The 17790-nt window shown below is 37.3% G+C and overlaps 1 protein-coding gene across 1 annotated transcript in view; it reads right to left on the reverse strand.

The window, feature by feature from the left end:
* LOC134842002 (fibrillin-1-like) overlaps positions 1-17790 on the reverse strand; it is a gene marked incomplete in the record, with an annotated part of 45435 nt that overhangs the window by 9461 nt on the left and 18184 nt on the right. Inside the window, 3 exon segments of the mRNA XM_063858140.1 lie at positions 15009-15275; positions 16122-16365; positions 16603-16854. Of these exon segments, the coding sequence (XP_063714210.1) occupies positions 15009-15275; positions 16122-16365; positions 16603-16854 (763 nt within the window).

The following is a 17790-nucleotide window of genomic DNA, read 5'->3' on the forward strand; positions in this document are numbered from 1 at the left end:
CCTCATATCAGCAAATTCTCGATTATTCACTCAAGCAGAGCTACGACTCTCAACTCTAATGAGAGAATGTACAGCCATAATATATACACTTACAGAATATGAATTTCTGATACTTGGATCAAAACATCCCACAGTTTTGTTCACAGACCACAAACCAATCATCTTTCTTTTTACACAGAAATCTAACCCAAACCACCGAGTTTACAGATTTCAACTAATTCTAATGAAATTTCCAAACTTACATATAGTTTGGACTGCAGGAAAAAATCTTGCATTACCAGACACCTTAAGTCGAAATACACCACCTGAATTACTTACACGAAAAACAACAGTTGAAATACCCAAAAATATAAAATTCTACCTTGCAGAAAACGAAACATCACCTCGATTAGAATGCAAATATGCAGTAAAAACTGATATTGAACAATCACAAATAAATAATTTACAACATTTCCCACTTTATTTAGATTGTCAAAATAATCATTATGAAGTTGACCTACTTGGAACATCAACTTTTAAACCAATTCCATATTCTCAATGGATAAAAAATAACACCCAACAAAAACGAACAAAACAACACCTACCTAAAAAAGACCATTTTCCACTAATTGAAAAAGAAGATTTAACTGATAAAATAAATTTATCAGGACCACAAACAAATGATTCAAAATACACAATAAATCAAGTTTTTGACCTTCACGACCCACTTGATACAATACCATTATCTAAATTAGAAATCGAAAACATTTTTCTCCCCCCAACAGAAACAATTACAATTTCAACACTGAAACAATATCAAAACCTTGACCCAGTAATTCGACAACTAAAATCATGGCACAAATATAAAACTAAACCTATCAAAGCAGATTCAACCATTCTAGGAAACAAAACACTCCTCCGATACTTTCGCAAGTTTAACAATACAACAATTAACGAAAATACAGACCTTTTAGAGTACAACCTTAATGAATCTACAGTTCCCTGTCTCCCTATAAGTATGATTCTTATAGCTTTTAATATTTCACATACACAAAACATTAAAGGACACTCTGGATCAGAGAAAACATATTCAAATTTTATACAAAATTTTTACTTCCCAAATGCACCAATTTGGATAAAAGTACTATGCAATGATTGTATAGTATGTCAATTAAATAAACCTTACCCAAATCAAAAACAAATAGCACAAAAACAAGATTTTAAAGGACAAAGTTTATACTTTAATCATCGTATCTCATTTGATACTAAAGGACCAATTTCACCCTCATCAGAAGGAAACTCCTACATTATGGTAATTGTTGACGCATTTACACATTATGTAGCACTTAACCCAGTACCACATTGTAACGCTTATTACGCATACACAACACTTTATGAACACTGGATAGCAAAATTTGGACTACCAGAAATTTTAGTCACAGACAATGGTACAGAATTCATAAATAATGAAATAATAACACTATGTCATTTATACAACATTAAACACAAACCACGTACATCTCATGCACCTTGGACAAACGGCTTAGTCGAAGGTATGAACCGTTCACTACAAGAATATCTTAGATGTATCATCAACGGAAATGATACCAAATATACCGAATGGTCAGCAGATGTAAAATTATTTCCATTAGCATATAATTCACAAATCACGACAACTTTAGGAATGTCACCATACGAAATGGTTTTCAACCAAAAGCCACGCAAACCAATAATGTTTACAGCAAATTCCCATAAAAACGCACAAGGTTATTGTCAACCAAATAAAGACTCAATTTGTTATAACCTACCATTACATACGCACGATGAAGATCATTTTCATCACCCACAAATCCTTAAATTAGCCTCCGGTACACACACCGAATGGATTTTAAATAGAGATAAGAAACACAATGAAATTTACCAAAAAATAACGAAAAAGTTATTACAAAGACAAAACATAAATGAACAAATCAATTCACGTTTTACACCAGCTTCCGATTTAAAAATTGGAACATTTGTTTTAATACCTAATTTTAATACTCAAAAAGGAATTTCTAAAAAATTACAACCCCTCCGAAAAGGACCCTATCAAATAATTGCAAAACCCACAGATGTCACATATAAAATTATCGACTCAAACAAAAAAGAAATCGTTCAGCATCGAAACAACCTATTACCTTATTACCCAAAAGAATACGCACTCCGCGAATTAACCCAATTATATTCTTTCACAGGATTAAAAATTATTCAAAACGAACCACATCTGAAAAACACAGAACAAAATGATAACCCCACCGAAAATCAAAACACAAAACCAATCGCTACCAAAAACAATACACAAAACCATAAAGAATCTCCAAAACAAAGAAAAAATAGAAAAATGACAGAACAAATAATACCCCAAGAAGAAATAGACAAATCAGAACATAGAAAGACAACAAGACTCCGAAATCAACCACGTAAAAACTACAAAATGTTCATCCCCCAATCTAAAATATTAAAGAAAGTAGAATTTAAAAAGTAATTTTAAAATTTTATACTTCACAATCTTGAAACCTCCGTAACATTTTTCATTTCCATTTTTCAAAATAACATGCTCACAAGTACGCAATAATTCTAGTTCAAAATAGACCAATAGGATTCATCCAATCCGCCACTTTCTCTAACTCAAACTAAGATCAATTAGACGAATAATCTAGAACTCCAGGCACATCTCTAACTATAACTTTACAACCTCCAGGTCAAAAATAAGCAAACCACTCCAACTTGACAGCTAAAATAAATATCACCATAATACCGTACCCCTCCCTTATCTAATAACCCAAAGATCAACAATATTTCCCCAACTCAGACCACGAATACCCCCAAAACAAATTTGATAACTTAGCCTAAAGTCACAAAATGAAGATTTTAATTAGCCTAAAGTATAAAAATCTCACCATACCCCGGATCATTTGACAAACAAAAATAAAGAAAAAGACGACCTCCCAGTCACCATGAAAATTGCCCCCAACAATTTTTTACGAAACTCAACCCACTTGTCAAAAAACTAATAAATAATTCGACCACACTAGAAAATCGCCTCAAACAGCAAAAAATATTCGACAAAGAGATCATTTCTTAAATGCTTTTCTCTCAAACAGTCGCTCAAATATTTATCAATTTTAAACATTTTTTTTCAATACTTCAAGTCTTTATAATCTTTCTTTTTGATATCATCGAATCTTTTCTAATAATCATAATAATTTTTTGTAACATTTTTTTAATTTTCTACACAATAATTGAACTATTCCTCCAACTTTCCAAAACCCTTGAATATATCCACAGGTACGATTTTAACAACTTGTCTAAATGATACGAACAATTTTCAGTAGAACTGATATTTTTTTATTGTTTGTAATTTTCATAACATTTCTATCATCCCTCATTTTGACAATATGTAAATGTATAAAGAAAGCAATCATTACATTTGCCCTAGCAACAATTTTTCTAATTCTTTTTTTAGAAGAATATTATAATAAACATAAACCCTCTCACTAAAGTAACAATTTAAAAATCCATCAAAAATTGCTACCCAACAGTCACAGAATCAGTCTTCACCGACATCATCCCAAGATAATCCAACACCACCTTCAACTACTCAAAACCCTCAAACATCTACACGAATTTCTTTTCAAGACAATCCATACACCTTTGAAGAAAGGCACGCTCGTTTATCTGAACCACTAGAACCAGTTCAACGACAAGCATCCCTAAGTGAACCAACATATAATCTTTACCCAACACTACCACAAGAACTAAGTAGAATACGAAAGCTTAGTCAAAACCAAAACACAGCAGAAATAAATAGACAAATTATACATCCTCGACGAAATAGAAATTTTCAAACTCCCCGAGTTCATTTTGATATACCTCAATCCCCAACACAAACCACTCCAGAAAACACCACTGGTATCACACCAGAAACTCCTACACTTTTTTCACAACGAAGCACTTCAAGTCTACCTTCAGACTACTTAGGTTCAACACCAACATCTGAACAGATACGTGAAAATCCCTTTAACCCCCCAAACCTAACATCACGACTGCCATATTGGACTACAAATTCATTCACACAAGGTGAACCAAATTTAGTCAATGACCCCATAGATATTTCTACGGATACAACAACATCCTCATCACTACCAGAAACATTATCACTACCATCAACACCATCAATAAGTCAATTTTCACCACTACCCTTTAACTTAAATTTTCCAAATAATCTCGACGCCAGATATCGAGAACAATCATCAATAAATATTCCTTTAAGATTAGATTGGAATACATTCACAGCACCTCCACCACTCTTTGGACAACATCAAGAAAGTAACCGCCTTCATAACTGGGCACTTAATAGATTACAATATCGCCAAGATATTCACAACGATATCCGTGATCACAATATTCAAATACTCCAACAAAACAGTTTACAATTAAAATTTGAAATCACAGTTAAGTTAAATAATATTACCCAACATCCCTACCCATTAAATCCACCTAACATAACAGCTCAATCACTACCACCACCGTTTATAACTACTGAAGTAATATACAAATACGACAGATACACTAAAAACACAATTGGTTACATTACATTTTATAATCCATACTCAGGATTATCATACACATGTATATTCTAAAATTATTAATTTTTCTCCAAACCCTTTTTCTAATAACCTCAAATCAAAATATAAACCCTTCCCCTCGTACAGGACCACAAGATTTATTAGTAACACATTACGATTGCGAAGAAAATGAACAAAAAACACTACATAAATATGCAATCAATCAGGTATCACAATGTGAAACAGAACCACAAGCTATAGAAACCACAGATATAATAGCAACACTCTATTCAAAAGCCCGAGCAACAACAGTTACAGGTTATAAATTCACAGCAACATTTTCCGAAAAGAAAGTACATTGTTCACAAGTCTCGAACGGAAACAAAAACCGACTTGACCATGAATCATTCTACCAAAGTAATATAGAACGTCTTTTACATCTCAATCCCGACGATTGTAAAAATGAATTACTTAGACTAAACATCACAAAAAATAAAAACTCCCAAAGAAAATTAGTTAATTTTCAAGTTTTTTCAGACTCTGTACATCAATCACAACTTGAAAGACACCAAGGACATATAAGACTAGACGAAAAATACCCGTATAACGGCGCACACGGACGATTAACCTATGACCTACATGATAAACACTGGATACCACACATTGGTATAAATAACCCATCAAACTGCAAAGCAGACACAAAAAATAAAGGATACCAAGAAATAATGTTTTTCGATTGGAAAATACAACTCGAAAAAATACAACTCACACGAGATTTATCTGATAATACAATGATCTATCAAGGAATCCGACTACCTTGTAAAAATGATCAAGGATATTGCGACCCTACAACGAGAACACAAGCAACAATTGTTTGGTTCCCCGAAGACACATGTACAACATTTCAAGTAGCAAAAATACACGCTCGTATGATAAAATTTCACGAAAAATATTTCATACAATCAATTCCATATGAACAAGTCCATCCATCACGCAAACTAAGTTCCGATTTTCGAAACATAGACAATATAGAAAATAAATTGACACGTTTTCAAATATATCAAGAAACAGAACTTGCATGTAAATACAGGAATCCACTTCACAGAACACAATACTCTGAAATATTAGTTGAATATGAAAAAGGATTCGACATGACCACTGGTAAAGTAAAAATCGACCCATACGCCACAGGTCATCCTCTAAACGAAGGAACATCCTATATACCAGTTAATTTTGAAAAAAGCAACGGACAACCTGGTGGACATCTAAAACCTTATGACACCAGAAGCACACGCTTACAAGAATTATCACTAATGAATACTACATATTTTGGTAATATCCACTATGATATTCATTTGGATATGAAACTAGACTATACAATTAGCCGCATTTTTCAAGAAATGTCACTCTCTGAATTAGAAACACTACATCAACTATGCGAATTAGAACGAACACAAATACTACAATCACTTGCACTAGCAGTATTAAAAATACCCTACGCAGGATACTTATTATCAGGAAATAGATCAAATTTTTTAGACTACGAAGGAAACATCTTATGGTTTTATACTTGTACTAAAAAAGTATCACCACTATACGTTTTTGAAGATAAACGATGTTATAAAAGAATTCCTATCTTTTATAAGAATAAAGTACATTTCGTGGATACACTTTCACGAAGAACATATTTCTGGGATACCGCAGTCCCATGTGGATCAGAAAATAGCCACAATGTAGTACAACTAAACCCTGATGAAAACAAATATTATCTTCTCACTCCATATCCCACATTAATGCAATCACTCAAAAAATTTTCACCAGAAAGCATTCGCGCTATTGCTCGAAACCCAAATATAGACTTACAATCAATAGGAATCTATTCAAAATCAGATATTCAACATCACATTAGAACACAACAATTCCAAGAATTATTAACACAAATGGACACTATACAAAGACAATCAATAGACCAAAACTTACGCAAACTTGCAGAAACCGCAGGATTTGCCGATATCTACACGCAAGACTATAGCGGATATTTTAAAGACATAAAAGATTATATATATCTAAACGGCGAAAAATACCGTCCCCAAGATATATCACCAATTAACATTTTTAGCTTTGTTACACTCAAAAATGAGATCCTAGATTTTCTAGGATGGCCCTACTACATCTTAGAAAAATTGACTATTTTATACGCAATGTTTAACTTTATTGGATTTCTTTTCTCACTCTTAAAAGGAATCTACAATACATGTGCTATACACACACAAGTAAACAGACAAGCAAGCGTAGCACGCATACTCTTTGCAGGATTTTTTGGAATTTTTTCCACATCTATAAACAAAATTCTTTTAGACGCACAAATAAAAGAATATAACACAAAAATAACAACACGACAAAATACATACGACGAAGAACATAACAATGTCGACACACAGCCAACGGCACCACAATTACCACCCCTACCAAATAACCATCCACTATCCCTAGCCCCGCGAAATTTTAGAAATTTAGCAATCACACATAATCCAAATTTTCGACTCACCACATCACAAAGTCCCGTCCAACATATAATGACACATCCATCACAAGATGATAATACTTATGAACAAATTATTGAACAGCCCCATACCACCGCTTTTCAATCTCAAAATAATAATTTTTTTAGCCCACGATGAGCCGCCAACTTGGATCACTCCATCGATCAAATTCCCATCCAACCAACCTTACCTCTTCAATCCCAATAATACCACTTTTTGCTTTTCCGCCACCCGATTTTCCATCTAGCAATGTAACATCAGGCATGAATTCCGACACTAACTCACAAATTTCAGTTTTATACTCCATTTCACAGCTAAATAACCCGAATATTGAAACCCCCGACGAATTTGCCGACTCAGAACCATCTCCATCCAATAATTTTCATAACCCTTCTCATTTTTCTCAACCTCCTTTTCAACCCATATTATCAAATAACCCTGACCCAATCACTCCTACACCCTCTTATGCTTCCCAAGTTACCCCAACCTACTCCTCATACCATTCTGACCAATCATCTCCAGACACCCCCCGAATCTCCCCAGAGCTAGACAATTTTATTACCCTCCAACAACAACCCTACCACCTTAACACCCCGACCATAAACCAAATCTCCTCCACTACAAATTCATCCAATCCCCCTACACCCTCTTCAAATTATACCGAATCATTAGCACCATCATCCACATCAACTGAATCCTCACTCAACACTAATAGAGCTTATCGCACTTTTAAAAGAAAGTTCCCCAACCATCCTTTCCCAGCAAAACCAGGAACAGCCCGAGAATACATCAACCACCCCCAACATACTAACACTAGAGAATTTTTAGCCATCACTTTACCCTCATTTCCACAATACACCTTAAACACCCCTCATGACGCTAACGAAACACGCAACTTTGTAGACGAATACGTTTTAATGCCCACTCTCTCTTGGACCTCATACTATCATTTCACTAACCCTCTTTGCTTACCTTTAACTAACACATCCATTGATATAGACCGAAACAAAGACATGCTATATCGACTAACTACACCACTCACCGCTAGACAATTTACTTACGTTGGATATAAAAAATCACTAAAAATACACACTGCACCTAGAGCTAACGAATACACACTAGAATACTATGATCACAACATCATCAGAGCTAACCAAGATCAATTCTTAGACGACGATCGCTTCGCTAACCCACAAATCACCGAGAAATTTTTCATCAAGACACCATATGTATTTACACTAAACATCTTCGACCGAAAGTTTGATCACATTATTTCAGAAGCACTAACAAGCACACAAGCGTACGAAAGTTTTAAAGAACGCTTCCAAATCTTTTCACTAACCTTTCATTTCCTTGCACCACACGAAAGAGATTTACACTGCTCACACGATATTATGTTGCGAACTAAACAAACACATACATACAGTTACTATCGTTTCATCCAAAATCACTTTGACCTCCACACACCCTCTAGACAACCACACCATCGCTTTCAATTCATCAATTCAAAATACACTTCACCGTATTTCCTAAATTTCACATATTGTATTAAAAATACTAACCTTCATGGTATTCTTCGTAATTATGACCCCATAACCCAAATGTATATTTTCTGCCCCATCACCAAGACCTTCAACGCAGAAGAATCCCGACCCTTCCTTATCCCGCACGAGTTTGTACAGCCTATAGAAATCCCCATTTTAGAATTCATCCACAACACTAAATTTAACCACAAGTTATATAACTTAATCCAAAACACACCTTATGAGTTTGCAGTAGGCACTGAAGAACTAACCACTATTAAGGCACTTCAATTGCTTTGGCCACTACTTCAAACTAAAAATATCATCCGCATCTTAGCTAAACTACTAACAACTTCAGAACTAATTCACGATATCTTCCCCCACGGTTTTTTCCCCGACGACTAACAGGTAAGTATGAACTAAATGAATATTACTAACTAATTAAAATATTGAAAAACTCACCATTCCTTATTCATGTTTTCTTTAGATTTTTAGCCTTCATCTTCAATCATCTGAAAAATTCACAAAAGAAAAATAAAAAATAGCAAACTTCTTCAAAACTATTTAAAACCCTATTTAACTTTTGCACCAACAATTAAATAAATATAATACCAATGCAGTAAATTAATTTATAAAATTTTCCCCTAAAAGCAGTAAATCTACATATGATGAAAATTTGTATCTTAAAATTCCCCCATTACTAGCAGTAAATTTCCAAATTCTATGCAGTAAATTAATAAAATGCAATTGCAGTACTAACCTTTTGATATTTTCATTCATTCGCACAGAAATTCTATCCACACTCGCACAGCTCGCCCACGAAGAATTGTTTAAAATAATGAATTTCAGTTTCAAGTTTTCACACTCAACAACTCTAACAAATAATAACAAGTTTCAAACTTTCCTTTAACCCGGTTGGAAAGGAATCATATACTAAACAAAACTAACCAACGCAGCTTACTAAATACCACAAATCATAAAATAACAGCATGACTAAGAAAAGGAAACCAACGGTACCCAAACCGGATTAACCCAGTTTAAAACTGGATAATTTATTCTTTTGAAGACTATTACAAAGTCTTAGAAAGAAATAATAAAACACAAAAAAGTCAAAAGACAAACCCATACCACAAACAATTTGCTTTTTGGAAAAAGTACATAACCAACAAAACATAAGTAAAACCACAACAAACCCAACATAAAATGTTGTCACATAACAGGACCCCTCATAAAAACCGCATGAAATCATACTCCCACACCTGGCCTAACCCACCAGGAAAGGACGTCCTGAGCATGCTCTATAGCCGGCCTAACCCACCGTGCTACATCCACGCTTTGTGACCACACCTTTATTTTTAATAAGAGCTACTCAAGGGTGAGTAACTCTTCAAAATAACCGAACTAAAACAAAAAGCTTTTGTGAAAACAACTAACTAAAATCATAATTAAAAAATATTAAATTAATAAAAGTTTTATAAAATGTAAAATCACATGATGCAATATATAGATCAGAATACAACACCAAGGACGAACATCAAAAGACAAGACGACCTCACTACACTCGAGAGAGAATGACCAACTATAATCGATATGCGGCTCACAATCACAACTCAAAGGATTTAGAGTACGACTTGACCTCGCAGAAAAGGACTTCATTGAACTAGACCAATGACCACCTCGATGTTCAAGTATACGTACAGATCCGAGTAACCAGGCATCCCCTCCACGCACAATCTCCACGCCATTCCCGAGCTAGATCAAACACAAAAGAAGTTCTCTCCGAAGAACAGAAAAACCTGACATAGCCAACCATTCTGAAACCAGAATTGATGCTGTTGCAGAGACTCAGTCGTTGTCACAAGAAGAACACAACGTCTTGTGTCCTCAATTCCAGATCCCTGGAACTTCCTTAACAAAAAGGAAACAAAAGAAAAATGATGTTCGCCAAATACCAACGTCCATCATCCATCCTTGAACTACAAAAGAACTGTTCTAAAAAACTCTGTAAAACCCGGATGGGTGGAACCTGATCTAAACTATATTTTATGATTGGATAAATTAAATGTTTTACCAATGTAAAGTATTTAATATTAACCAATCATGATCCATCTAACTAACAACCCACTTATTTGTAAGTGCTGAAGTTACTTGTAATTTCAGCACCAGAGAGATTTGAATTTAACTTAGAAATTAGTTGGACTCTCCCGAGCACTTCAGCAGCCGCAATAAACCAGTATACCCTAGATCTATTGAGCCTAGCAGAGACTAGTTAAACAACCTGAGACTAGATAGTATAAGAGTAAGATTAGGATCGGTATTAGACTAAGAAGTTGCACGAATCTATCCGGCCGAAAATAAGATAGCGTGACGAGCAGACGGTGTACCCTATCCGAAATTACTCTATGAGTTACACTCCAGTCCTAACTCACTATCCATCTTTCGCTTAAAGTAATTCGGCCAGTTACGATCTGGTAACATCGCCTCCTACTTCATGAAGTTGCATGAACTACTCGCTTTTTCTATTTTTGGTTCTTAACAAAACGCATTTTTTTTAAACTCAATAAATGAAAACCATTTTTGTAGCCACTGGCCGTCAAAGTGAAAATACCGATTAAATTGATCAAGTTTGGCATTTTGTACATGTTACGAAAGATTCATTTGTTCTGCATCTTGAAAACTCAAGCTGATTATATCGAGCCGTCTCTTTTTGCCGAAATTAAATTTTGAGAGATGAAGCAATCTTCTGAACACCTAGAGAGTTTTTCAATATAACCTTCTCTTTTTAGATGGTCAAAGAATCGTTTTAGTTTTGGTTTTTGGTGCAGGGGATTTTGTTTTTCCTTGACTTGGATTTGGTTTCAAGAGTTGAGATATTTCAGGTGTAGTAACTGTACAAATATCTGCTTCGAACTTGATTTCGTTATTGTAGATCCCGATGGAGCTTTCCTAGGCTACAGTCCGAGATAAAGATTGCGCGGGTGGTGCCAGCTGTTGGGAGACTTCAACTCCCAAATACGTCTGATTTCGAATGTAATTTCTGCAGTGCTTAGCGAAATGACTCTTATGGCCACAGTTGTAATGGTTAAGATCACTAGCTGGACACGAAGTGAGACGCTTTTTTTCAAATTGTTGTCCAACGTTTTGGTTTTGTGTAGGTTTGCTTTTGATCTGGAATTTTTTTGCTGAAAATTATATAAAATATGTTCAATATTGTTGATCGATTTTTGTGCCTTCTACCAAGACATGACATGTGCTAACAATTTTTCTGGGTTTACAAAATTGATGTTCGTTTTTTTCTGCATTTCGACTCATTTAAAAAAAAAATTCTCTAAAAAATTTCTTTTCTAAGTCTCATAACTAACAGTTTTTAGCTAGTTCAGATAAGATTCGTGAAATTTGTAAGAGAACTAATTTTACATTTTTATCGTAAAATTAGCCTTCAGGAACTCCGAAATTCTGTGAAATTGATGTTTAACATTCATTGCCTGGCTTTTGGTGAGCATAACCTTTCACTAGTTCTTTTTCTAGTTTTTTGTTGCTGTCCCCTATCTGTAGACTATTCTATTTTGCTGAGTTTCCTCTTTTCGTTTCCGGAGATCTTCATTATAGACAAAGATTGCTTGTCTGTTTTTTTCCCTCTAGCCATCCGCTGGGTTTGGTCCTCGGTCACTTCCACTGGTTCAGGTATGCGGCATTTCAACTCGTATCTGACCGGTTGGTTTGGTCCTCGGTCACTTCCACTGGTTCAGGTATGCGGCATTTCAACTCGTATCTGACCGGTTGGTTTGGTCCTCGGTCACTTCCACTGGTTCAGGTATGCGGCATTTCAACTCGTATCTGACCGGTTGGTTTGGTCCTCGGTCACTTCCACTGGTTCAGGTATGCGGCATTTCAACTCGTATCTGACCGGTTGGTTTGGTCCTCGGTCACTTCCACTGGTTCAGGTATGCGGCATTTCAACTCGTATCTGACCGGTTGGTTTGGTCCTCGGTCACTTCCACTGGTTCAGGTATGCGGCATTTCAACTCGTATCTGACCGGTTGGTTTCGTCCTCGGTCACTTCCACTGGTTCAGGTATGCGGCATTTCAACTCGTATCTGACCGGTTGGTTTGGTCCTCGGTCACTTCCACTGGTTCAGGTACGCGGCATTTCAACTCGTATCTGACCGGTTGGTTTGGTCCTCGGTCACTTCCACTGGTTCAGGTATGCGGCATTTCAACTCGTATCTGACCGGTTGGTTTGGTCCTCGGTCACTTCCACTGGTTCAGGTATGCGGCATTTCAACTCGTATCTGACCGGTTGGTTTGGTCCTCGGTCACTTCCACTGGTTCAGGTATGCGGAATTTCAACTCGTATCTGACCGGTTGGTTTGGTCCTCGGTCACTTCCACTGGTTCAGGTATGCGGCATTTCAACTCGTATCTGACCGGTTGGTTTGGTCCTCGGTCACTTCCACTGGTTCAGGTATGCGGCATTTCAACTCGTATCTGACCGGTTGGTTTGGTCCTCGGTCACTTCCACTGGTTCAGGTATGCGGCATTTCAACTCGTATCTGACCGGTTGGTTTCGTCCTCGGTCACTTCCACTGGTTCAGGTATGCGGCATTTCAACTCGTATCTGACCGGTTGGTTTGGTCCTCGGTCACTTCCACTGGTTCAGGTATGCGGCATTTCAACTCGTATCTGACCGGTTGGTTTGGTCCTCGGTCACTTCCACTGGTTCAGGTATGCGGCATTTCAACTCGTATCTGACCGGTTGGTTTGGTCCTCGGTCACTTCCACTGGTTCAGGTATGCGGCATTTCAACTCGTATCTGACCGGTTGGTTTGGTCCTCGGTCACTTCCACTGGTTCAGGTATGCGGCATTTCAACTCGTATCTGACCGGTTGGTTTGGTCCTCGGTCACTTCCACTGGTTCAGGTATGCGGCATTTCAACTCGTATCTGACCGGTTGGTTTGGTCCTCGGTCACTTCCACTGGTTCAGGTATGCGGCATTTCAACTCGTATCTGACCGGTTGGTTTGGTCCTCGGTCACTTCCACTGGTTCAGGTATGCGGCATTTCAACTCGTATCTGACCGGTTGGTTTGGTCCTCGGTCACTTCCACTGTTTCAGGTATGCGGCATTTCAACTCGTATCTGACCGGTTGGTTTGGTCCTCGGTCACTTCCACTGGTTCAGGTATGAGGCATTTCAACTCGTATCTGACCGGTTGGTTTGGTCCTCGGTCACTTCCACTGGTTCAGGTATGCGGCATTTCAACTCGTATCTGACCGGTTGGTTTGGTCCTCGGTCACTTCCACTGGTTCAGGTATGCGGCATTTCAACTCGTATCTGACCGGTTGGTTTGGTCCTCAGTCACTTCCACTGGTTCAGGTATGCGGCATTTCAACTCGTATCTGACCGGTTGGTTTGGTCCTCGGTCACTTCCACTGGTTCAGGTATGCGGCATTTCAACTCGTATCTGACCGGTTGGTTTGGTCCTCGGTCACTTCCACTGGTTCAAGTATGCGGCATTTCAACTCGTATCTGACCGGTTGGTTTGGTCCTCGGTCACTTCCACTGGTTCAGGTTTGCGGCATTTCAACTCGTATCTGACCGGTTGGTTTGGTCCTCGGTCACTTCCACTGGTTCAGGTATGCGGCATTTCAACTCGTATCTGACCGGTTGGTTTGGTCCTCGGTCACTTCCACTGGTTCAGGTATGCGGCATTTCAACTCGTATCTGACCGGTTGGTTTGGTCCTCGGTCACTTCCACTGGTTCAGGTATGCGGCATTTCAACTCGTATCTGACCGGTTGGTTTGGTCCTCGGTCACTTCCACTGGTTCAGGTATGCGGCATTTCAACTCGTATCTGACCGGTTGGTTTGATCCTCGGTCACTTCCACTGGTTCAGGTATGCGGCATTTCAACTCGTATCTGACCGGTTGGTTTAGCGCATCTTCAATGTCAAATGAATCTGATGCCACAAAATTTAATGGACATTTTCCGACCATTTATCCCATTGTTGGTGGTTCTCATTCGTCAAATTTTTCCAAAAAAAATCTAATCCACGTAAATTCGACGCACTTGTCTAAACCATGTTAAAAAGATAGATTAGTCTAGAGCGTTAGCAACAATTCTACGACATTTAGTATAAGGTACTTAAAGTAAGACTAATTTAAAAGGTTGATTTGTAAAAAGGTAATATCACCTCTTTTCAGATCCAAAAGCCATTGCGCTTTGGGCTGGTATAAAATTATTTTCAACAACATAAAGAATGTTTCCAGGTTTATGTGATACTCTCTTACATTTTCAACAAAACATGACTTTTATTAAGTTTTATGATCATCAATTTCGAAATTGATTCGAATCTCACCTGGAGTTCTCACCACAAGGATTTTCAGTCAGCTCGGAATTTTCAGTCAGCTCGAAGCACTCGTCGATGTCAACACAGGCGTATTTGTTTCCCTTGTAGCCCTCGTGACATTCACATTCGAAGCCCCCTATCTGGTCTACGCAGTCTGAGTTGTCTGGACAGGGGTCTGGATTGCAGTCGTCCTTCTCCACACAGTCATCACCAGTTTGGTCCTTCACAAATCCGGCCTTACAGGAGCAGTCGAAAGATCCGATCGTGTTTACACAACTGATAAACAAACAAGTATCCAGCCATAGAGGCGGAAAAAATAATGCAAAAATTATTCCTATGGCAAATCTCGACTAATGTAGAGCGCTGGTGACTTGCTGATCTAACCGTTGAAGCTACAGGCTCGCTTTCAAAGGCCATTCCCAGAACAAAAAAAAAAAACATTTCAATCTAAATGAGTTTTATATTTCATGAAAATACTGCTGAGCTATTAGAAGAAACTTAAAATACCTTTTTTTTCGAATCGTGATGAACATTTTTCATATGAAATCCAGGTTGTGTGAAAGTTCGAATCATCTTTTTGAAAAAGACATGTATGTATCCTTCTGTTCCAACCAACCATTCCTAGGAGTGAGAGGGAAGTCTGTCTTCCGTGCAAAACCAGATATCACAAAAAATATTTGATGGTCAAGTGATAGCTCATATTAAAACTAGCCTGACTTTTTTTCGTTTTTCAGCAGAGCTAAAGAATTTTCAGTAAATCAATCAGTTCCAACTTGTTGATTTAAGTAGGATTTTCTAGCTAATTTAGGCTATTTTTTATTTAGTTTGGAGTCGATTTCACTTCAAGATAACGAATCAAGAAAACTGAACAAAAACTGAAAAAAGGGAAAAATTGTTGAACTTTCCTATGTTCTCATTATTTTGAAATTTAACAGTCATCTAATTCAGATCTGATTTCAACTCAACAGAGCGAAACAAGAAAACTACACAAATGTTGGAAAAGGCGAAAATTGTGTGTAACATTCTGAAAAATGTCATTATTTTTTAATTGAATTACTTTGGTGAGAATATTCTGTCCTACCTGCACGGCCTATCAGTTAGCCTTGTGTTCCAGTTGTTTACCTTGATGTGTCGACATTACAAGTGCTCACACCCCTGGCACACTCATCCACATCCGCACAGTCATCTCCCTCATATCCGGCGTTGCAGTAGCAGCTGTGGGTGCCTGGATGGTTCGTACAGGATGCCCGCCAGTGACAGGACTCTTCATCCAGACACTCGTCCACGTCGGAGCAGTTGAACCCATTTCCCTCGTAGCCCTGGTTGCAGAAGCACTCGAAGGACCCCACGTTGTTCTCACAGTAACCTTTCATAACAGTTTAGAAAACATTTATCAAAAAAAATGAAACGTATTCTTTGAGACTAGGAAATATACCGTCTGTTAGGAAAACTGTCAGACATTTGTGTTTCCTCAATAAGTTGATTGAATTTTTCATGTACTTGATTTATCAAGCCAAATTTTGGTCGAAAGAATTAAAGCTAAATTGAATCACATGCTAGTAGTATACTATTTTTGAATAAAAACGAAGTTTTTTGTGGTAACCATCTGAGTCGCAAGGGTTCTCAAGACACTCGTCAACGTCTAGACAGTTCTGCTCGGCAAAGTCCGGCTGGAAGCCAGTGACACAGTTGCACCAGTATCCCCCCACGAAGTTCTCACAGGGACCACAGCCCTGCATGAGTTTGGCGCACTCGTTCTTTTCGGTTGTTTTAAGTAGGTTTTCTATGTCTTCGCAGACGGGCAGGGATGTGGCGTAAACATTGCATTCTCGCACGTCATTTCTGGTCACAGAGGCTGATAAATGAAAAAACAATCACATAAGGGTATTTGATGATTTTCAAGCGGGAAAATTGAATTTTATTTCAGGCACTCATAGGTAAAGAGACTGCTCAATTTATGGCGAAGACTTGAATGGTCCGAATGCTTTTTAGGTTTTATGGAGAAGTTTCAGTTTTGAAAAAAATGGATGATAACTCTTTCGAGACCCCTCACCCCTCACAGGTAATTGTTATGTACAAATCGATACAAGACTGCTCGTATCAGGACGAAGCCTCGAATGTTCCGACTGCCTTTTCAGGTCTTTGGAGCAGTAAAAAACTTGAAAAATTTAAATGTAATAAAATAAATTTTTGTTTTTTTAATTTGAAATTTTTTCTAAAAATATCTCCCCACACGCCATATTAAGTACAAAATGATAAAAGTTGCTCCTATTAAACAATCAAGTATGGCATATAAGCTTACTTGAACCATTTTGGAATAATTTACAATACGGATTACAACTCCGCTTACGCGTTAATAGCGCAAAAAAAATCGCACGTTGATTGTCCCCAATTGGCCAAAAATGGCAATCTTTAAAAACCCATGAATTTACAAAAATCGATCACAGGTAAAACATCTTTTCAAATTTAAGCTCAGGACAACAACAGGTTCTGAATGATAATGAAAAAAACTCCGTCAAAAATGGCTAGTTATTAAGTGGAATTTTGTCGGAAGAAAATAAAACCCACACCGAGCACAAATTATCCGTTACTATTGTTACGAAAGTCGGAACAATAAAAACAAAACAAGACAGCTCAGTTCAGGGCGAAGCCCTGAAAATTCCGACTGCCTTTTAAAGCCTCTGGAGCAGAAAAAACATGAAAAATTTAAAAGTAAAAAGAAAACATTTTTTTATTTGAGATTTTTTGTGAAAACATCACCCCACACGCCCTATTACGAACAAAGTGATAG

Source organism: Symsagittifera roscoffensis, chromosome 3, assembly GCF_963678635.1.
Source record: "Symsagittifera roscoffensis chromosome 3, txSymRosc1.1, whole genome shotgun sequence".
NCBI lineage: Eukaryota > Metazoa > Xenacoelomorpha > Acoela > Convolutidae > Symsagittifera > Symsagittifera roscoffensis.